General features: G+C 39.0%; 1 protein-coding gene across 3 annotated transcripts in view; it reads left to right on the plus strand.

Moving 5' to 3' along the window:
• The window catches only part of WSCD2 (WSC domain containing 2), a 328,534-nt gene that overhangs the window by 184,057 nt on the left and 119,802 nt on the right, over positions 1–24,675 (plus strand). For all 3 annotated transcript variants that reach the window (XM_075178503.1, XM_075178504.1, XM_075178505.1), the window contains one exon: positions 23,301–23,415. In XM_075178503.1, coding sequence (XP_075034604.1) covers positions 23,301–23,415 — 115 coding nt within the window. The remainder of the gene's footprint in view (positions 1–23,300; positions 23,416–24,675) is intronic.

Consider the following 24,675-nt stretch of genomic DNA (forward strand, 5'->3'; position numbering starts at 1 on the left):
ATAAGCTGCTGAGCTGAGTCTCGCTCCCTAGGCTAAAACTTGCCAGCCAGCCCCTGACAGCTTACAAACAATTTAGCTCTGCTCTGGTAGTGTCTCTAGATGCTGAAAAAGCCTTTGATAGTGAATAGTTAGTGAATTCTAGTCCATTATGAGAGGTACACTCAAATAAATGGTCTTTCAACGTAGATTCTTATGCGTAGTTGCTGCATTGTACCATAACCCTTCTGCTGCCATCCCTGCTAACACTACCTCCTCGGTTCCTTTCCCTATTGAGAATGGCACCAAATAAAATTGTCTATAATCTCCTCTTCTAATTGCTCTTTTCATGGAGCCACTGGTGTATCTGATTCGCAATAACCATAATATCAACAGGTATACATTCTAGCCCTGTAGAATATAAGCTTTCCTTGTACGCTAATGATATCCTATTAACACTTACAAACCATCTCACCTTGATAGCTGTTAGTGTGTTAAGAATACCGTGAGTTTTGTAATTTATAGGCATTCTGTTTACTGAGGTTTTATGTTTTTGGAAAGTGGCAGTGTGAGATACAGCAGTGGGGCTGGAGTAAGATGGTCACTATGTGGGGTGGGGTGCATTGTGGCAACGACAATACCTGGAGAGTGGGATATATGCCCCATGTGTGCTGACACTTGACAGAGAGTGCAGGTGAGGTAAAGGAGTAATGGAGCTTAACATCTGCTCAAGTTTATGTGCTGGAGGAGTTTGGAGCAAAATGTACTTATAACCACTAAGATCTGCTCTGGAGGAATTTAGCATTTGATTTTATGTACATTGCAACTGTTATATGTGCAGTAGAAAAAGATGTTGAAAATAAAACACATGCTTATTTTTGCTGTGAGGTCGTCTGGCGCCCAACATTTTATTTGACTTTGTACTGCATACCCCTAGGGACCACTCCATGTCAGGAAATGCCACACCCACACCATAGCTAGGGCAGGAGAGGAGGGCAACATTGAGTACCCAAGCAAGTGACCACAATTGAACACATGACCAGCTGGGATTTCACACTGGCACAGACATGATTGATTATCAGAGAACTAGTTTTACTTTCAGTACAAATTATACTGAGTTCTTCTGCTATTGTTTTGCTCACTCTTTTGGGCAGTAAAAAATTATCTGGTTGAAGACATTTACCTATTTAATTACATGACCTTTTTTTTTTGAGGTCCCACTTGCTTGTTTTTTTGCACCTAAATCATATGGCCCTTATATAATTAAGAAAGGTAAAAATGTACAGACAGCAGAGTGCTGAAAGGTTAATTGGATAGCAGATTTAATGAAAGGCTGCAAGAAAAAAATCTATTTTGCTTCAATATAATTTATTTTTCACTACAAGCCTGTTAAAATTTTTAAAAGAACCTCAACCAGTTATGGGCATAACAAAAATAAAACAATTCCTTTTATAGCAAAGCTTTTAGTGGTTTTTGAGGATCAGGATATACAGTCTAGCAGACTTATTTTTTTGCTTTGCTATAAAAATCGCAGATATTAGAGATATTTTATTCTGACCTATTGACATAATTTTTCAATGATTTTCTTCAAGGAAACCACAGGACTGACAGACAAGCCACAGACAGAGAGAAAGTAATAGTACTATCTCCAGTATTTCTAACCACTATCATATCTTCAATAAAATAGTTTTTTAAAGATTATTTTATATCCTGTAATATTAAGCCATTTAGCCACCTTTCCAAAATTGCTTGCCTGTGTCAGAATGATTGTTAAATATGGTTTTGATCAGGTTAATATCAATGAAACAATTTTGTAGTCCATGTACAAATCTGGATATACATGTTATTGCCATTTATAGTAAATAAAACTTAACCTAAATAGGTCAAACCCACATAGGTAGCATCATTTTTTTAATCATTCTTTGATTTTATGGGTAATGATGATTCTTAATCTGGGGTATATAACCTTTTTTGGTCCAAGGGCCTCATTTTGATATAGCATTCATTTGCAGGGGCCACATTCAGGCCCGGCGCTCCCATTAGGCAGCCTTAGGCAGTTGCCTAGGGCGCCCGGACCTGCAGGGCGCCGCTAGATTTTCTAATCTAGTCAGCGGTTCTAAGAAGAGGACGGCGGCGGAGGGGCGCCTTCTGCTGTTTTGTAATGGCTGCCGCCGTTCTCTTCTTTATCCGATCCAATAAACCCTCACATACCTCTCCCGGAGTTAAACATCTGAATTATGACATTATACCAGGTACCAGGAAGTGCAGAGGGATCTGGGTAATGTAGTTTTCTGGTTTCCTCTCCTCCTCTTACCCCAGCATAACACTAGAAGTAAAACTGTAAGTTATATTCGATGTAATAAAAGACTGCACTATGGCGGCAGACATGTTTGTGAAGACCAGCACGTGTGTATAGTAAGCATTAGCACATTACTACAATAAATAAAGTCTCCCAAACTCTAGTCTGTGTTATCACTGGTTCATTGTGCAGCCATGTATAGCAAGGAGAAGTCGATTCATCTGGAAGAGAGCTGGTTATATGATGGAAATGAGGAGAATGCAACAGTCACTGTGCTGGTTTTACCAGGGTCACTGCACTCTGCTGCCAGAGATTACAGGGAGAGAAAACACGGAGCAAAAGAGCCCTGGGACGGGGTAAACCAGATACACTCATGTATCCAATATATGCCAGTGGCTTGCTGCCTCTGCCACTGGATGTAAGGGTAATATGTATTTTATTAATCATTACACAGGTCACTTGTTCTATTGGAAGCCTTCTGTCTTACATATCCAGCGCTTTCCAATTTTTAGCTACTGAATTATTTAATAATTGGTACTTTATAATAAAAAATAAAAATTAAATAACAAGTAATTGTATTGATACATGTGGCGAGAGCAGTGTGCCAGGCATATTGACTATAAAGATTAATTAAGCCTTCCTGGCATCTCTTCACTCTCAGTAAGGTTGTAAATGCCTTGTACTGTGTGACGGTATAGGGAATTAATGTGATGGTTAGGGGGGACAGTGGTGTTAAGCAGGGGGTGCACTGGTGTGATACAGAGAGGGGACAGTGGTGTGAAGTGGGTGTTTGGTGTGTTTGCGGGGGGGTGGGGGGTATTTTGAAATTTTGCCTAGGGCGCCGAGAACCCTAGCACCAGCCCTGGCCACCATAAAATTTGACTTGATTAAATATGTAAAATATATAGACTTATCTACTAGAAAGAGGAACCTCAGTTATTCCATGCCTCTAAGAAGTCCCCAATGTGCGCCACCAGATTGTGTGAAACCGTCTCACATAACGGGTGTGGTCACATCACATAAGGAGTGAGCCATGCCCCTCCGCCATAACACTTTTTGGCCTCCCTCACTTCTGCAATAACATATTTTCCCCCAAACCTTTGTTGTAACAAATTTTCCCTCTCCCCACCGTCACAACACATCCACCCCCCCTCCCTTGTAGAAGCACAATCTGCCAACTGCAATGTGTATCAGCAAATTAACACATCCCAACCTATAGTAACACATTCTTCTGCAACTGACTTGCCTGTCCACCCAGGCTCCCAGACAGTAGAGGCATATTTATGAGGGGTTGAAAAGCCCAAATTTTCTCTTTGACCAATTAACCAAAGGGGATACCATTGCGATCTTTGTTGCCTTTGAATAGGAAGTCTATTATCATGGTAGTACTGATAACAGTGCAAAACCTGTTCTGCGATCATCATCTCAGGATTTTTGTTCACCTGTCTGCAAACCAAGACAGACATATATTGTTGAGACGTCTCCTTAGAAATGAAGAAAGCATGCACCTTGAATTTTTCATTGCCAACCTTTTAGATGCATTTATCTAACAGCTCTGTGTTTTGTGATACGTATCAAGACACTTCGTAAGTGAACTCAATACAATATAGAAAATTAGCACAAACTAATTCTCCTCTAGACTGTGCAGAAAACTTAACATTTAGTCCATGTCTATATAATGAAAATTAAATCTGATATTTATAGCAAATACACCTGACAGCACAGATAAAGACAATCTCTCTACATTTTGCTTTATCTTATGGAAAAATGCCATGTATTATGCTTAATAATGCAAGGGAGGAATTTAAAGGTGGGGACGAGGTGACAAGTTGGAAGACTGAAAGGAGATGAGAGACTTGAAGAATTGTTTGATGAGGGAGATGGTGGAGCTGTAGGGGGAGAGGATGAACTTGAAGTGGAGGAAGTTAGTGCGGGAGTAAGATTTCACCCAGTGGTGGTCAGTGGTGGGAGAACATTTTTGTAGGAACCTGGTCTGTTTGGAGAACCAAGGTTGGGGTTTGAACTTCCAGATGCTTACAGAAGCAGTGGGGACAGAAAGGTTAAGGGCAAAGGTGAAGGTGTGGTTGTATTGGAAGGTCACCTGGTTAGGGCAGTCTAGGGTGGCTATTGGGAAAGGACTATTTCAAATGAGAGAGACAATTTCAGTGTCAAGGGTATGGAGACTATGATTTGTGAGGGAGGATTTGGGCGAGGGGAGAAGGTAAAGGAGAGGAGGTGGTTTTTCAGAGACTGGGAAGGTAGAGTTGGAAAAGTCTGAGGTTGTAAAAGACTAGGTAAAGGGAGTGACTGAGACAATGGGGAAGGAGTTCCACAGTGGGAGGCCAAAGGAGGAAAAGAGGGAGAAAAGTTTGATGGCAGCATAATCAGAGAGGTCATCAGGCTGTAAAGTTATCAAGGAATTTTGAGGCAGTGCCGGGGGGAGGGCTTATAGATGACTGAAACACAGAGATGGATGGGGTAAAAGAGATGAATAGAGTGAACCTTAAGGGGGAGAAAGAAAGTGAAGGTTTAGGGAAAGTGACATGAAAGTTGCTGCTTGGGGAGAGGAGGATGGTCATGCTGCCACTTGGATGGTCTCCAGGTCTGGTGGCATTGGTAAAAGAGAGGCCCCCCCATAGCAGAAAGAGACACGGAAGTGTTGTCATTAGAGTATAGTCATGTTTCAATGATGACAAAGAGGTTGAAAAACTTGGAGATGAGTAGTTTGAGGATGGAATCCAACGTATTGCAGACAGATCTGCCATTCCAAAGAGCACAGCAAAAAGGGAGAAATGTAAGTGGAGAGATGTGGATGCGGTTGGCAGGGTTAGAGGTACACAAGGGGGAGCTAGATCTGTGATTGGGTGAGTTCAGAGAGAGAGGGTGCTATAGGAAAAGGGAGGGGTCCAGGGTTGGGGAGGATGCCCTGTGAGAAATTTTTTTTTGGTATGACAGGCAGAGACCTTAAACAACAAATTTTAGAACATGTAGGAACACTTAGAAATGCTCAATCTGCTAAAGAAAATGAAAACATCTTAACTCAGCTGCAAGACATTTTCTTCGGGATCACAATGGAAATCCTTGTGGTTTTGTTGCCTTTGGAAAAGAAAAAGTGAAATAGAGGATAAGAGGCGGCAACCTGACCAAAGAGTTCTTACAAATGAAAAGTAGATGGATTTTTCTACTTAACTCCATAGTACTCCATGACCTTAATGAAAACATCGGCTATGCTAGTTTTATTAAATAACATCTCATATTACATCAAAAAGTCTATCCAATCTTCTTTCCTTTTTTTCTGTGGATTATCTTTAATCATGACTATATATACCCTGCATTTACATAATACTGCATAGTAATAATGCAATTGTACCAATAAAATGATTAATATAATAATAATTAAATAATAGGCTATCATATCAAATTATGTTAAATAATTTTACTATGGCACATAAACTAGTCATAATTTGAACATCTACAATAGCAGTACTATATCTTAGTCAGTGTCAGACTGGGTTGGGGGACAGGGGGGCACCTACCCAATGGGCCGGTCCCATAGTGGGCTCCCTTGGGCTGGGTCATTGGGCCACCTGCATTTTTTTCTTTCCTTCAAGTTTTGCCCCCCAGGCTAACATTTGCCAGCCCTCCCTTGTTGTTAATACACTGGATGTTGAGCACAATTAGTTTTTGATCACCTCATTAGTATTATTCAATAATACGATGATAAAGATGAGATTTTGGCTCTTAACACCAAGTAAAATTAAAAAATTCTAAACATCACTTTTATAAATTATAGAGCACTAATTATGTATATAAATAAACATTTACTCATGATACATATATTCTACAAATCACAACAAGCACATTAACATTTTCTTTAACAATGTGTATGTGGAACTATGTATTATTTATTTTTCACCAATATATATGTTTCACTTTACTATAGGAATAATACAACTTTTATTCCCACTACTAACACAGGGTTAACAAGGACAAGTGTATAATGTACTGCTCATTGTAGGTTGACTAATAAGTTATGTGAATTAATACATATTCCAGAAATTCTCAGGGTATTAAACATGGTAATGATCTATAGAGATATACATTGTTTCTCAAATAAACAAAGATATTTCACCCTTGAACTCAAATATAAGTATGCAAAGGAATACTTACAGTAACCTATAGAATTGAAGATCCATGCAGATAATGACAATAATATTACCTTAAAAACACCCTACAACAACAACAAAAGAAATCCTGTAGACACACAATATGCTTGTGAAACTGTCAATCAAAACAAAAGGTAATCATTAATTGGTAGAACTATAAATGACTACCTACCAGAAAGCCCCCAGGTGAAACCTACATCTGTTAGAACGTCAGTGGTGACGTCACAGACTCGAAAGCGGGTGCCAAGTAGCCGATGTAAGGTTCACACCGCTCATACAAAGTAACGTCGCCTATAATATACAAGAGCATTTACCTAACATACTCGTGACACTACCCGAGTGTCACTCACCGGACTGTTAGTGCCTCTAGGTTGGGACATAGGTCTCTCTCGCTTCTGCCGGTGCCTCTCCTGAGCCGCGGCCATCCGCCATCTTGACTAAGATTGCGCATGTGCAGAAACCCTGAACTGTTAATACCTCGCCTCTAGTCTCATTGGTTAATTAATCACCTCTCAGTACTTAAGGCACCTGTTGTTGCCCTATTACCTTTGCCTGTTCTTGGTTCTCATTCCTTGAGACTCTGAGGTGTTTCCTGTTTCTGCTCGTGTTATCCGTTTACTCCTGGACAAGTCTCCTCTCCACATTGGTAGTAGAACTTACCCGCTGCAGACTACTCTCGCTACCTCCGTTACCTGCCTGCTTCTGGACAAGTCTCCTCTCCACATCGGTAGTAGAACTTACCCACTGCAGACTACTCTCGCTACCTCCATTACCTGCCTGCTTCTGGACAAGTCTCCTCTCCACATTGGTAGTAGAACTTACCCGCTGCAGACAACTCTTGCTACCTCCGTTACCTGCCTGCTTCTGGACAAGTCTCCTCTCCACATCGGTAGTAGAACTTACCCGCTGCAGACTACTCTCGCTACCTCCGTTACCTGACTGCTTCTGGACAAGTCTCCTCTATATATCAGTGGTACAACTTGCCTATTGCAGACCACTCACGTTACTCCGTTCCACGCCTGCACCTGGACAAGTCTTCCCTTCACATCAGTGGTACAACTTGCCTATTGCAGACCACTCACGTTGCTCCGTTACATGCCTGCACCTGGACAAGTCTTCCCTTCACATCAGTGGTACAACTTGCCTATTGCAGACCACTCACGTTGCTCCGTTACATGCCTGCACCTGGACAAGTCTTCCCTTCACATCAGTGGTACAACTTGCCTATTGCAGACCACTCACGTTGCTCCGTTACATGCCTGCACCTGGACAAGTCTTCCCTTCACATCAGTGGTACAACTTGCCAATTGCAGACCACTCACGCTATTCTGTTACACACCTGCACTGGACAAGTCTTCTCTACATATCCATGGTGAAACTTACCAGCTGTAGACCATTCATGTTTCCTTGTGATATAGCTACTACTCTGTATGGTACCTATTAGCTGGACTAAAGTCTACAAGTGCCTCTGTATTGTAGCTGCAAGTCGCTGACTTTTCTACTATATTGTTGATTGGTCTTTGCCTAACGTTATCCAGTTATCAAGTACTGGCCTGCTATATGCTACCTGCCTGCTAAGGCACTTGGGGCTAGATTTACTAAGCTGCGGGTTTGAAAAAGTGGGGATGTTGCCTATAGCAACCAATCAGATTCTAGCTGTCATTTTGTAGAATGTACTAAATAAATGAAAGCTAGAATCTGATTGGTTGCTATAGGCAACATCCCCACTTTTTCAAACCCACAGCTTAGTAAATCTAGCCCTTGGACTCTTTTCTCATTTTATCCTGTTTACTAAACTGCTGTACCATCACAGTTCCACGGTGCCAAGACACAGCATTTATACTATTGACATTCCTTTCCTCTATTCTACTGTATGGTTCCACTGATTCACCACACTACCCAGAGGTCCGCACTTCTGGTAAGTGTAGCTACACCTGGTGAATTCTGGGTAAAACTCCTAGTGCCCGTGACACCGAGATATTAATATCGCTAATCAAATAAGAACAGCAATCTGTGTCTCACTATGATATAAATACAATAATAGCAATTAGAATGATTCATTTTGCCCCTCTAGCGTGAATCCGCAAAAACGCTCATTTTAAAATCAAATTGGACAACAAAGCTATTATCATAGCATTTGTAAGAGATAATTCAGTTTTGTAAGGTTTATCACACTTTTCTTAATAGTAGATATACAGACATAGACTTGTATCATTATGTAAATGAAATCAATTATAAAGTTTTGTGTTTCTCACTTTTCTCACTTCTCAGAGACAAAAACAATAGGAACATAGGTAAAGATTTATGTGAATATGGAAATGAAAGCAATTATAAAAGTCTGTGTTTTTTCATTTTTCTTCTCTAAGGCAAAAAAAAAAACTTTAATAAAGTAACAATTGATACTTTCTTTCCCTTTGTTACATATACCATCAATAAAATAGGTGTGAAAGGTGGCAGTCATTGAATGTTCCACAAGCTGAGAATAATAATTGAAATCTCTAATGAACTAATGTGGACATGATGTGTTAGCAAGATATATGAATTAACTGCCAAAGATACAAGGTATACATAATAAGTAGTATTTTCTAAATAATAATACTAATAAACTGAGAAGATACATAGAAAACTCTATAAGGGGAGATATAAACCAAATAAATTATTTATAATTTTATAATTACCATCTCTTACTAATGGGAAGTGTTTGCATAACTTTTTTTCCTATTAGGAATCCCAGTATCAGAAACAATAATTCCAAATATAAATAATGTTGATATTATATTGTAAATAAATACCTCAATGTGCTTTGTTAATGAGAAAGAAAAACCTCTTAAAAATAAGAAAATTGAATGAAAGCAAAAGTCTTAGGGGGGTATTCAATTATTAGCATTAACGCTAACAAACGAGCGCTCAAAAAATCTTACCGTTAATACGGAAATTCTGCGAGTAAACTACCGTATTAACGGTTTTCGCGCACAATATTACCGTATAAACGGTAATGTTTTTTGAGCGCCTGTTTTTCAGCGTTAACGCTGACAATTGAATACGCCCCTAAAAATGTTGTAATATATGTAAATTTATTGAGAAATAGCACCATTATTACATTATTATTATGATTATTATTATTATCTTACATACCTATTAAGATATATATATATATATATATATATATATATATATATATATATATATATATATATGAATTTGAATTGTCTGTACTACGAAAGGAAAGTATATTACAACTTAAAAATGATAAAAAAAATAAAACAATAAAAATAGAACTTAGTTTGTCAAACAACATATCTCGACCCCACCTAAGGGTCTGAACCGATTTTAATTGAGCACTTAATCATTGTTTCCTTTCCACTTATCTCATCTCTGTTTTAAATATTTTGCAGTCATAGGCCTAACAAATGTACACGTGTATATATAACTTTTAATACTAGTTCATCAATAAACTTGTGTTTTTAATATATAGTGGACTGGATTGCCTTCTTCTACCCAATTCTAGTCTTGTAGTATGAGAAGTTAAGTTGGAAGAGCAGCCCCTCTAATTGAAATCAAGTAGCAATTTGATGCCTTACAAGTTAATTGAGGAGAGTACTTACCTAGTGCATACCTATTTGACTTTCTTTTTAATGGTTAGAGGTTCACGAGGGGAATCTGGGATGGGATGAAGTTGGGGGAGAGAGGATGGGAATAAGACAAGAGATGGGCCCAGAGTTGGGAAAGATGTCACTGGCAGAGAGTTTCAAGCAGGCCCATCATGAATATCCAGAGCAATAAATGAAATACATTGATGCAACATCAGATCTTTAATGATGTTACATTTGTGAGTTCAGGGGAGGATTATGAGTGCCCTTGATACCCCCTTTACACCAGACTTTGGATTAAATTTATCAAAGGGTAAAAAGCACTATGCCAGTGAATACACCAATCCTACACATTAAGGGGTTGCTATTGGTGATAACACTGCTTTCACTGGTAGTAACCCCTGCTGGTAAGATTTGTCGCCTTTAATGAGCGAGATCTTCCTATATACATTCTTTGCATATGGAAGCCTATTTAACATGGATTGCGGAGTTAAAAGTTCCGCTTTTTTTGCATTTCAGATTGACAACAACAGAAATAAACTAATGGGTATATGCTTTATTATTTTAACTAGCAGGATCACCCAACGTTGCGCAGATCTAATTTGTGATATGCAGCAGTTTTTATATATTAGCAAATTATTTGGTAAATAGACCAAAAATGCTATTTAGAAAATAAGATTTGTTGCTTTGTCGTGTTGTCGTTATGTCATGTTGTGGTGAGATTTCCTTCCAGCAGTCAAACAATTGTTTACAACCCAAAAATGATGTTTTCAATATTTGTCGATCTGTCGTTTTGTCGCTATGTGGTCTAATAGGTTACTTTTTTTTATACTAAATAACTATGTAAGATTTGGCAGGTTGGATCTTTGATGTAACATTCATACTTGCTCAATGTGCCTAAACCCTGTGCTGGTTGGCGGAGGAGTCTGCCAAGACCTTGAGGTAGGTGCTGCACCTTGAACTGCACTGACCAGACCACACTGGTGTGTAGCCAAACCATATTGTGCGGTAACTGAGTTTTAGTCACTGCAGGAGGAGGCAATTGGGGATTATGTGTATGACATTATCACAGGGCAGCACCAGCTATTTACTTTTTTATCTTTCCAGTAATTCTGGATACCGAGGTTCTGAATAAAACATCTCATACCTGTATTATTTAGTAGATTGCCTGTTTATATAATTATAATGTCTGCTGCTTATGTTTACAGTTAACATTGACGATTAGCCTTTAGTGAATCAGCTGGTCAGTGTCGGATATATAAAGCACAGAATCGGATAACCTTCTATGGTTCCTGCGAGCTGCTTGCGTGGACCATGATTGTGTCAATCAATTATATCAGAATCACAGTACTTATTACACAACACAGCTTTCTGCCTGTGATGTCACCTTGTTGCTTTCTAGGTTAATTATTTAGAAATTATAGAACTGCTCTACGAAGTATGTTACCAGGATATGTGATGCATAGATTGAACAGGCTTTGTGCCCTTGATCTATTGAAGTGTTAGAGTTGTCTGTTCCCCTTTTATCACTGTCATTAAAAATGTAAGGCTTTCTATGTAAGTATGTGTTTAATAGGTGTGCAGTTTGTTTTTCCCTTGTAGTAAAAAAAAAAAAAAGAGTGAGTCATACTTGTCTTTGAGATTTGTCTTCATGAATTTATGCATCACATTGATGACTATTGTTAAAGCTTGGTTACATTTGCTCATACTTGCCTACTTTTCAAACTTCTCCTCTTGGAGATCCCCGAAGAGAAGTTATAGGGATAGGGAGTAGGAGGGGGCACGGTGTTGCCATTGTGTCACTGTAGCTCCACGCCATGCTAGGAAATGCCAAAATTCATGGCATTTCATAGCAGGTGGCAGGGCTTAATGACGCAAAATTGTGTTATTAATCCCTGCCTCCATCACGTCCGGGAGGTTGCCTATTCTTCCGGGAGTCCAGGAGGACTCCCCGAAATTTGGGATCCTCCCAGAAATTCCGGGAGAGTAAGCAACTATGCAGTTGCTCAAAGCGACCATCTTTAAAGTAAGTTTGTTTTAGAGAACTGATGGTCAGTTTATATTTCTTGGATGACTGTGCCATGTGATTCACTGTACACCTCATGTGGTGCTAAATACATGCAAAATGTACATAATAGTAGATTTTTATTCTTGAAAGCTGTGTTTGGCAACATAATGTGACGCCATGCAGCTAGCAAATTTACTATTCTGTATAAGAAACACAGGAGAGATAGGATGCAGCTCTTGCCCACAGGTGCTTAATTGCAGATGGCTAAAGAATGGGAAAGGAAGTGTGGTGTGAATATTAATTCTGTGCTTAAGTCTGAAACAGAGTATGCACTTCACCTGGGACATGATCCGTAGCATCTCAAAGTCTCGTTCCTACTACAATATCTGACAAATGCAGTCTGCATCTTTGGCACAGTTTATGACCCACAAAGGAAGACGAGCAATGTTCACATTAAACCTCTAATATGCTAAAAAAAAAAAAAAAAAGCTTTTATTTATAATTTATTGTAACTTCTGTCAACAAGATTAATCAAGGTTGTATTTTTGGCACTGTCCTTGGCATTGTGATTGAAGCACCCTAAACTTAAGTAATTAAACATCTCAGGGTAAGTGTATCAAGCTGCAATTTTGAATTTTTAACGATTTTCTCTGGCGAGTTTAAACTTGCCGCTGTATCTAAGCACGAGTTGATAGTAAATTGCCAGTAAAGTAATTTTACTACAATCGCCATGCTACAAATCGCCATCCCAACGTTTAGCCACTTTGCTTACGAAGCTTCGATTTTGCAAACTCGCCCAACATTGCTGTGAAAATTGCCAGAAAACTTAAAAGAAGCACATCAGTTTTCCACTGTTTGTCAATGTTAACATAACAGTAGACACTAGCTGGTAATGAAATAATATGCCACTACAATATAGTAAAATAAAATACAAATTTCCCTTACATATAATCATTAATGAAGTTTGACCCACTAACTAATTTTTTAATAAAAAAAATTTGTCCCCCATAAGATGATTAATAATAATTTTTGCCCCTCTAAACAAGAAAACCGAATTACCCTCGTAATTAAAACTTGTATCTCCTGTTATGTTAACATTGGCCATCTCTAACAGCGTGCTTTTTTTTTTTTCTGTTAAATTTCGGGCGAGTTTTCATTTCTGTAGAATCAACTGCAAGTTTGACTAAACCGTCAGATATAGGAATTTTAAAATCGATACACATCACCGGAAGTTGGATTTTGAAATGTCAAAATCGCAGGTTAATACAAATGGTCGACTTTGCACATAAAATCGCCAGTGATCTTGAGCAATTTGCAGCGATTTGGAATCGCTGAAAAAAATCGCAGCCTGATACATTTACCCCCACATGTTTATGCCCCATTTCAGTTCATTAATTCTAAAGTGTAACTGTATAGTTAAAAATAATGTAATTTGTGTGCATTCTAAATAAACCATTATCTATAATATGGCCAGATGTGATGTTGTATACCCACTTTGCAAGATAATACCCAGTTTTAAGGGGATGTGCATGGATTTACAAGACAAAATAGCACCATCAGTTTATACCAGCCAATGGGTGAACCTGGGCAGATGAGGACAGTTGACCCATAGAGTATCTTCCCTATACTTTTAATGCACCTTCCAGTTGTACTTCTGCAATAAAATCCATTTCTAGGCACACTTCGACCAAGGAAATAAAAAACTTCAAGCACAGAAAAATGACACTTCTATTAAAGACAGTTCCAGTGTTCCCACACTGTCATAATTACTTTTAAGATAAGAATGACCTAAATCAATGTTTTTGGAGAAAAACGAAAACATTTGAATGAACACAGAGGACTGTCCTAAAGTGGAAGTAAAGTAGACTTTTTGTAGACTTGATGTTTTTCTGTTACCACACTGCACAATTTCTGGATCATCTTCCAATCCACTAAAATTCCTTATAGTGCTATTGTGAACACTTAGCTGGGGCTCACTAGTAGGCCCTGTATGGTGACATTATTGGTCAGTTCCAGTTTAACACAACCCAAGTTAATGAGGAGTTGCTAACAAACATTAAACAACATTTAACAAGCTAGAACCATACACTGTAAATCAAAAATATAATGTAAACATTTAAAAATTACTGTGGTATAATATACTGGGCTCATCTTGAGGAAGCACTTTACCTAGTTCTACATTAACCAGTATAGGTCCCGCTTACTAGTAGAATGGTTTGTCTTGTTTGCTGTAGCAAATAACATCTTTTGCATAAAAATTCTCAAGTTGTTCCAGTGAAACGCATGTTCAAATAAGACCAGTGGTTTATTAAGTGACTATAAGAAACTTACTAAATTAAGGGATTAACTAGTTTGTACTTCGCTAAAAATAGTGATCAGTTAGGGAGCCCAGTTGTCTAATTTCATATTGGACACCTGATTTCTTTAGAGAGAAGGCTTCTAGACATTTTATTTTCTTATGATTCCAGTGTGAGGCTGGTCTTTCTTTGTTTAACTCCGTCTTATATAGATGTTATCTTAAAGATGGCTCCCTGACTGTGACTGACCGTGACCATATAAGGTAATAATGTAAATGGACATATTTGATTCACTTAGCACAGCATGCCAGCAATAGTTGCATCATTCAAGTAGATACAATACTATACAATGAAGATATATATTTCTGTTTAACCCTAACAATCCACATTTGATTTTAATTTGGACTAAATAGCATTATGATAAAGTTCTGTTGTTTTTACTGCTGTAGCTACACCAGTAAAAAGAACAGGTAAAGTTCCTGCAGATATTGGGGAATGTGATCAGATCCAGCAATCAGTTCAATTGGCATCTTCCATCAGCCACTGATGCATTCGGATAAATGAATTATTCCACTCTAGATTTATTTGTCTCAGTTCTCTTATTCATGGAAGTATCTGAAGTCAATTCAACAATTAAAAAAGCTAAAGCAATTAGGACAGGTAAGCATAACAGAGCCCATAGATTCTTAATAGGCTTAGGTCCGAACAAGGCACTGTGAAGGTTCATCTTCTGTGTTCTAGTCTTCTCTATGATACAACCTAGAAGCAGGAAGATATATAGTTTCACCATCAATACAAACGTAAAATGCTCTTGCACTACAGTCACTACTTCCCCTTTTTTGCATTCTGTGTGGGTGCCAAATGGCAATACCCAGACTTTTGCACTTGGTACCTCATAATCCTTGTGCGTGATTATGAGTGTGGTATCTTGGATGATAGCCACCTAATCATATTTTTTTAATACACAGTAGTCATGGAAAAATAGGTGTACAAAGTTTCCTCCTAATTCATATTGTTGCAATCTATCAGCCCATGCAAATTTGCCTCTGATACTACTTGCAGGAAGAAAATACATGGCTTTTCCATGTTTACACTCTAAAACGCCAGTAGGTACTCTTAGTTGTTCTGCTTGACCTGCCCATTGCTCATATATTTATTTTTAGATAATATCACACTGTCACTCTGGTGCTTGTAGAAAGTTGTCGACTTGCTGATATTGCCACAGCTGCATCTAGTGGCGCAGAGTCTAATGCGCCTTTGGTCTTCGCCAGGGACCCCCGCAAGAAGGTTTGGGTTTCTCTGCTAAGGACGCGCAGGTCATAGTTCTCCAGAGCAACTATCGGTGAAGAAGTAGGGTGAAGGAGTGGTCAGGCAATCCGGGTCTGGGTAATGCGGCACCAATACAAAATCCAAGTAGAGTGATTAAGGCAAGCCAGGTCAGAATCACGAGGAGTATCAGTGCCAGGGAAGATCCAAAGGAGTAGCCAAAAGGAAGCCGAATTCAGGAGCCAGGAGTCAATATAAGTGTCAGGATACACAAGGAACGCTGGAGCACAGGGGAAGACTTAATACTCTGGCACACTAATAGTGCCAGTGCGTTCTTTAAATAAAGGGGAAACAGTGGGATAAGTTATTGGCGGCGATGATGTCAGCAGCTTCTGCTGGGCTTAGAATTGGATCCCATTGCTAAGGAACGGGAACGAGTGTGCGCATTGGAGCCAGATGCCTGGCCAGAAGTAGTGCTTCTGGTTGCCAAGCATTCTGATGCAGAGGAGACAGGTGACTGTCCTCAGGACGGCAGAATGGGATGGAGCCTGACATACACTTTCTCTGATGAACACTGGAAAACTATGTTGATCTGCTTTAAGTTGGAGTTTGACACATAATTTGATTGCAAAGGGGGGACTAGGTGCAGGGGGCTGTAGCAAACTCTGGAAGGGAGTCCAATCACCAATCACACGTTCATTTTCACTGTACAGAGCATCGCTACAGGTTCTATCCCAAGTAATTAATGTATGTGTGGGCATTCTCTTTCTAAATTGTTCTGTTAACAAGTCATTCTTTCTATTGACCCTGCTGCTTGAAGGTAATAGGGAATGTGGTACACCTAGTATACGTTTGTCTTTGGCCCACTGTCTGATTATGGCACCAATGAAATGTAATCTTCTGTCTGTTTGAATTTCAGAAGATGTGCCATAATCTGTGCAAATGTCCTCCAACATCTTTAGATTGGCATTTTGATTGGCATGGGCAGCTGGTAACACCAACAGTTCTCTGGAGGAATTATCTACTGCTGTACAGCAATATTGTGCTTTGTCTTTTCCTGTAGGTAGAGGTCCTATGAAGTCAGTCTGCCATACTTGATATGCTTGTTGTCCTCTGGCAATAGATCACAAACATCCAGTCAAAGCATTTCTGTAAATTAGCTGTTGACAAGTTTCACATTTTTGGACACTGTCTCTAGCTATGATCTGGGTCAATGGAATTCTTTTGGCTTCTGCTTCTCGATGCCCCGATTGAGCATAGGCTCACTCTCCAATATTGTATAATTCAGTCTCATCCATTGGGGATAGATCAACAGCTTTCACTTGCACCAGGGTGTTTGCAATGTCATTGTGCTCATGGCCTGTATGAGCATTAACATGGCCAATGCTGACTGATCGTTTGTCACATTGACTCCATATATAAGTCCATAAATCAGACCCTCCCCATATTGGCTTGCCGTTGACTCTCCAGTCATCTTGTTTCTTGCTAAGAATCCATGTAGTTAGTCCCTTGAACACTGCCCAACTATCTGTGTAGATGACAATGGATCCAGTTGTTTTTTCAAGGCACATGTTGATTGCTTTCAGTTCTGAATACTGATTCAATCCACCTTGTCCACGCTCATGTAGTATCATTTGTTGTATAGGTTGTTATACTGCAGCTGTCTAACTTCAACCATTCTGTGTCAATGTCGCTGAGCCATCAGTAAACCATACCAAATGCCTCTGTTCCTCAATCAAAGTGGAATTGGGCTCAGCTACTGTTACAAGTCCACCTGAAATCTGTAAAGGGGTAACTCCTGCTCTGCAGCTTCTAATGTAAACATGCCAGCCAGTTGTGTGCTGATTGTAAAGGGTTCTTGTGAAGATAATACATCTCTTTCTGACAGATACCACTTCCATTCCTGTAGATTGGGTTTCTGCGCAACTGCTGTTCTGGATTCAAGTTCTTCTTGTCTAACCCATCCAGCCATTGTCAGTGTCTGCTCGCTTGTGGTCGAATACCACATGCTGTAGGGCTCTGTATACAGCCAGTAGCTGCTTTTATAGAGATGAGTTTCTTCTTTGGGCTGTAAAGAACTGTCTAGCTCAAAATCAAATAGGTGTCCTTCTATCTCCTGGAGTTGGTGACTCCTGCGAGAGACCCCATGACATTCCATATTCTCAGCGGTTCATACAAACTCAGTATTTTTATGACTCACGTTTTAAATTGGTCTTAAAATAAGTTCAAAATCGGTGGCAAATGCTTTCCAGTAGCCCATTGTTCCAAGAACCTGTTGTGCTTGGATATTTCAACTGCCGAATTGTTTCCAACACTGGTTTTTGTATAGTATTCTGTGGTCCTGACAATATCATGCTCAGAAATTTAACAGTGTGTATTTGGCCTTGTACTTTATCAGGATTAATCATCCGGTCTCAAATCAACATAAAGTCAGTAACTGTCTTTAAATCCTGTGTCACCTGCTCCTTTGATTCACCTGACAACATAATGTCATCAATGTATTGAGTCTATTGACACACTTGTCAAGTGACCTGTGGTGTAACACTGGCAAGATCACATGTAGCCTTGTGGAAAAACAGTGAGAGTATGATTTCTTCCATCTCAAGAAAAAGCAAATTGGTCCTGAAACTCTGGATCAATAGGAATTGAAAAGAAATACTGCATGCCACTCTCCTGCAGTTTCAGTAATCATCATCATCATCATTATTTATATAGCACCACTGGTTCCACAGCGCTGTACAGAGCACTCCTTCAGTCCCTGCCCCATTGGAGCTTACAGTCTAAATTTCCTAATACACACACACACACACACACACACAGACTAGGGTCAATTTTGATAGCAGCCAATTAACCTACCAGTATGTTTTTGGAGTGTGGGAGGAAACCCACGCAAACACAGGGAGAACATACAAACTCCACACAGATAAGGCCATGGACGGGAATTTAACTCATGACCCCAGCGCTGTGAGGTAGAAGTGCTAACCATTAAGCCACCGTGCTGCCCATAATCTTCTCTACTATTGTGGTAATATCAGGTACTGCAGCCACAAATGGAGGTGCTACCTTGTTGAGACCCCTGTCATCAATTGTGAGTCTATATAAACCAATCGGTTTCTTCTTGGTATACAATGGAGATTTAATTGGGCTGACCATTTCACAGAAAACATCTGCTTTTAGCAATGCATGCATGGTATGTCCAATTTCTTTTAAACCTCCTTGTATGCTGTACTGTTTGAGGTGTAAAAAGTTGTACTGGAGCAGGAATGTGCACTGGGGACCATTTTGCATTCCCTTTAAATACTGGTTTCACTGCAGACACCATGAAGGATCTTACAGAACAGTCAAAAACATAAGTACCTGAGGGCATGTCTATGGACTGCCCTCTCGAAATATCTATTCCAATTATGTTATCTGGTAATTCAGATACCAACAGTTCAACAGGGAAAATTGGTCCTTTCCCTATTTGGAATCTGCATTGCACACGACCACCCACGTCTGTGTATCTCCTAAGCCGCCTACAGTTACATATGTGTGTTGTGAAGTAGGGAGATGTGAAACATGAAATAGTGCTCCTGTGTCCAGCAAAGCTGTACATCTTATAGGGCTCACATCTGAATGGTAGTATATTGACACTGTTACATAGGACTGTCAGTCCCTAGATCTCATACAGATCCTAAAATGTACTTGTGGCTACTGGGACACAAATTCCTTTCATAAAGTGTGTGGTACCCTCCTCTCCTACCCCATGTGCCTCAAGTGTATTTTCTGCATATGGGATAAAAATGGGTGGTGCTGTGGGTGTCACTGGGGGAGAAAGATGTGCTTCCTCCTTCACGTCACTCTTTGCAACGTGCTTAGGGACAGTGCCCTTGTGTTTTCTTGAAAACCGAACCCGCCCAAACTTCGGGGTTCCAAGTCTGTACTCTCGCACCTACTCGGATTCCAGAACGAGGCAAAACGTCATCATGACGTCGTTGGATTTCGGATCTCGCGGGTTTTGAAATCTATAAATGCCACCCTTCACCGCGATCTAGCGCCATTTGAGAGAGGGACAGAGAAAGGATAGGGCAGAGTATAGAGCAGTTTGGCAGGCAAAGTGATAGAAGAGAAAGAGGAGGGTGGTAGCAGTGTTAGAGAAAGCTTCATTGCTTAATTTCTCATTGCTGAAATCCTAATATACCAGTCATTGCACTCTTTTTTTCTGAATTTATACTACAAAGTGTAGGGTCAGCTTTCCATGAACTCGCTTCAAATGCTGTAACATGGATGAGGATCCTAGATGGTTAAGGTCCCTACCTCTACTGAGTGTGGCTTTAAAAACGCTACAAATGGCTAGAAACTTTTGTCAGGATTTGTGTAAAAATAAATCAACATTTAAGAGGTGGATTTTGGTCTTATGCCCAGGCATGACGATGGCCTTTTCCTTATCACTGGCAAGAACTGCTGCAATCTTTGTTTGAAAGTGTATGAAAATAATATTGTGACCTGTGAGGTGGTCATAATTGAATGGAAATGAATGGAAATTAGTGTTAGTGAGGTTAATAATAATGTAGGTACAAAATAATACCTAAATGATGTGATTTTAGACCCAAAATGTAATTTTGCAAACAATAGCAACCCAAAACCAAAACACGCAAGGGCGGTTTTGGCAAAACCAAAACCCGAAGGTAAAACCAGATCCAAAACCAAAACATGGGGTCAGTGTGCATCTCTAGTTTAAACAAATCTGCAGTGGGTATATTATCTATTTGTCTTTAGGTACTCCTGCATTTAACAACTCAGGAAACATTTGTTTTCTAGTTACTTTGTATCTAGTAGCTGTGGTGGGGGGCTTATACTGTTTCTGTAGTCCCCCCATCCCTTCTGTAACAGGTCATTGCCAGACTCTGCTAACTGACTCAAGATTCTACATTGTACATTCATCATATACAGTTATTTCAACCGTTTGTTTAATAGACAGCATTTCAAATGGATTTCAAATGAACAGGATCTGCTTGCAGCAATTGTGTTATCATACGAGGGGTTAATTTTGCCATATCAGGTCTTGTCCATACCACATTTACAAAGAAACCAATATCAGCAGTCGTTGAACCATGTCTCTCTATTCCAGTCAAACATGGTAATTCATGCAACCTCTGAATCTCTGCTCCTATTTGAGACCAAGGTGTTTTAGGTAAGAGGTCAGACTGGTGATCATATTCTTATGCAATTGAATCTCCCACTAAATGTAACAGTGAAAATGCATTTTCAGTCTCTCTTGCTCTCTGTGGGCCTGAGTCTTTGAGGAAAGCAAAGAATTCAAATGCTTATAGGCTGATATCTCTTACTTCACTTAACCTCTTATCAACCTTTAACCACTTAAATTAAATAACACAAGACATAAGTGTGGCAAATCAAAGAACTTTTATTTAAATGGTGGTGGAGAAAGTAGAAGTGCATAACTTCCGCCAGGCAACCAGGAAGTTCCCGCATCAACCAAGGGACAATCACAAAAAATGGGGACTCTAACCCCGGGCGCACATATCTACCTTCAGGACACCTGTCCTGGGCACTACTGAACCGCAATCCTTCTGGGTTAAAGGGACATACCCACAAGTCTACCCATCGGGGCAGTACCTAGACTGAGGTTATAAACATGCTCTGAGAGGTGGAATCAAGTGCGCCCATTACTGTACTGTGCGCCCGACCACTGGGCATCGTTTCCAACTGCTTTTTCTGGCCATTCTCCATCTATTATTTCCACTGGCACTGCCCTAAATGCCAGGTATAGTATATTGATCCCGGAACAATTTGCCTCTGACTGCAGGCATCAATGTAACAACAAGGGAGGGTGGGTGATCAATACCAGAAACTCCAGAGACTGATTCTATCTCCACCCATCCTATTTAAAGACTATCTCCCCTCTCCTGTGACATCAGATTTGTGTAACCCTCCAGTTAATCTTTTGACCCTGATGACTAACTATAGCCTAGTGACACAGCCTCAAACTTTTATTATCCTTCATGCTTATTTCAGCCCTCAGTGCTTAAAAAAAGGAGTAACTTTCCACTTGGGCTAAAACTATGTTGCATTGGAGGGGAAGATACATTTAAAATGTGGGGACAGATTTATAGTAGGGCATGTTCTAGATCAACTTTAAATTTCAATGTAAAAATAAAGCTATCAAGTATTTTGTGTGCTACATGAAAAAAGTCAGTATTTAACTTATGTGCAAAAAAATAAACTAATTTGCACCCCATGCATTGTAACATGGCTTTTCCCAGAGAACATTTACTCCTTTTTTTTTTTTTTTTTTACTTATTTTTCTATTTTTTATTTAATCTAGCTTCTCTTTTTGCTCTGAACACCATTTTTTAAACCTTTTAATCATTTTTACCAAGTATCAGTTTACAATCAAAATAAACCAATAGCATCCAGCCATTGGTCCAAACCTTTACTGTTCTCTAAGGGAGCATAGGGGACATAGTGATCCTTTTTTCTGGACATTACTTGTAAAGTTGCTCATTGTTTCAATATACCTAAAAGACACACCTCTTAGATGGTAAGCTCATTTGGACAGGGTCATCTTAACATTTTTTTTCATGTTATTGTATGTAATATGTTTTATCATAATCCCTTCATTGCACAGAGTTGTGTAATATATGATGGCACTTTATAGATGTTGATGATGGTAATAATAATGATACTTGTGTGTTTTATAATGCACCTAATGGATGTTTTCTACTGATTGGTCTAGGCAGGTTGTATGAAGTATTTCTCTATAACACATAACATAGCAGCACACAATAGAAAAACAAGAATAAATAGACCGGCACCCGTGCAGAATCTAAACAGTGTACATCACATGTATTACAAAATAAGTAGTGTGGGTATTTGAAAAGTAGTGAACTGGTACTGGATAGGACTTGGCTCAGTTTGCGCATCCATTAACTAGCTGTGTCTATGAGAAACAGAGGAGCCATCTATACAGCCACAATCATGCACTACTTGTATGCATGTATTTTTAGTCAATGTTTCCCAAACCCAGTCCTCAGGGACCTCTAACAGTGCAGGTTTTTCAGGTCACACGTGAAATAATTATACCACCTGTGGATCTTTCAAAATGTGTCAGTCAGTAATGAACACCTGTGCTCCAGAAAAGAGATATGGAAAACAGGGGGGTCCCTGTGGACTAGATTTGGGAAACACTGTTTTAGATGATCTTTTACACTTTGTTTATAATAGTCTTATAATTTTACAATATTTTTGAAAATAAGATATACTGTAAGATATGTCACGTTCAAACATGACACTGCTATAACCATATTCCCTGTAAAACAACCAAAATATCTTTTTTTTTTTTTTTTTTGGTCCAAAATATATCTTTTTTGCACATGCTAATTTAGTTTAAGAATATAAAACAAATTACATGAATAAAGCACATTATAAAGAAAATAAAATACCAGAATAAAAACCATATATGTGGGCAGACAAGTTTACACTGAGTATATAGTAATTATTTCACAATAGTACTGATAGAAAATTCAATCAAACAGTTTCATGAATAACCTGAAACAATGCAAGCATTTGAGCAGTATTATATAAAACAATTTCCAACCCAAGCTAAGATCAATATTCAGTCAAAGGTTTTCAGCAGTGTAATGCATGACTTCCTTTCCCAGGCTGTATCTAACATGTTGTATTTTTGTTGTTTTGCAGCAAAGTATATTGGATGCTACTTGGATGACACACGACAGAGAGCACTCCATGGAGTGTCCTTTTTTGACTACAAAAAGATGACAGTGTTCCGTTGCCAGGACAACTGTGCTGAACGGTAGGATGGCAATTGCTGAATGAATGGAGCTTTATTAGTATGTGCACATCAACAAATTATTTTTTTCTACCAAAACCTGATCCTTATTTTATGATTTAATCCCCTGTTTTAAAATGAAAGATGTATTCAAAATCTATGCTTAACAGTATTTTCCATAAGACATAATCAAACACTGTAGTGCAAACTGTATATATTAAAACCCTAAAAGGCACTGTAATAAAATTATAAAAAAAATAAAAGGTACATACTGACAAGGTGATAACAGACAGCTACAGTATTTGACAGTTTACCAAATATGTATTTTGGGTATATTTATTTATTATTGTTAGTACATGTGAGCATTTTGAGCAGAGATGCTTGGGCTGAACTTAGGGCATCCGAGTAGGCTCGTGAGCGGGCTCGGTACTTTCGCATGCCCTCGGATCTGAATCGAGGCAAAACATCATTGTTGCATTGTCGGATCTCACAGAGTTTGAATTCCATAAGTACCTCCCTCCCCAGGAGACCCAGCGCCATTGCTCATACAGAAGCAGGAGGGGTAGCAGTGTTTTTGTCCCTTGACAAGAACACAAGAACAGAAGGTTAATAATAATAATGTAGGAACAAAAAAGAGCGAAATTATGTGATTTAAGTAAAAAAAAATAGGGATTTTAGAAAAAAATAAGGATCCAAAACCAAAACCAGAACACGCAAGAGCGGTTTTACCAAAACCAGAACACAAAGCTAATCCATATCCAAAACCAAGACCAAAAACCAGGGGTCAGGGTCAGTGAACATCTCTAATTTTGAGTCCACTCTGGAAAAAACTCTAGAAACTCATATGGATAACTCAGCTGTTTCAAAATCTTTTAGAGACTTTCTTGGGGCAAATCGTTGTTATAGACACAGCAATTGGCCTTTTGAATTCTCATGAAGTTTTCACGAATTTAATGAACTATTCTCTGCAATTAAAATCCTAGTATCTCAATTAATTCCCTCCAGTACATGCCTAGCTTTAATGCTTCAGTACAAATATTTCAGTATCTGCTTGACTGTGCTTCACTTAGGAAACTATTGCAATTATATAACAGTAAAACTGCTTGATTTATTGTATGTGTGATCTATTTAATATTTTTGATTATGTTAATAGAAGATTATAGCAGTATGTTATGCATTTTCTTATTTAAATGCCCTTGCATTATAGGCATAATAAACACTGTTGTGCAGAAGGAGATTGCTCATTAGCTATGTTTTATCAATGACCAGCAATACCTATTGCAC

The sequence above is a fragment of the Mixophyes fleayi genome, chromosome 1 (genome assembly GCF_038048845.1).
Source record: "Mixophyes fleayi isolate aMixFle1 chromosome 1, aMixFle1.hap1, whole genome shotgun sequence".
Lineage (NCBI taxonomy): Eukaryota > Metazoa > Chordata > Amphibia > Anura > Limnodynastidae > Mixophyes > Mixophyes fleayi.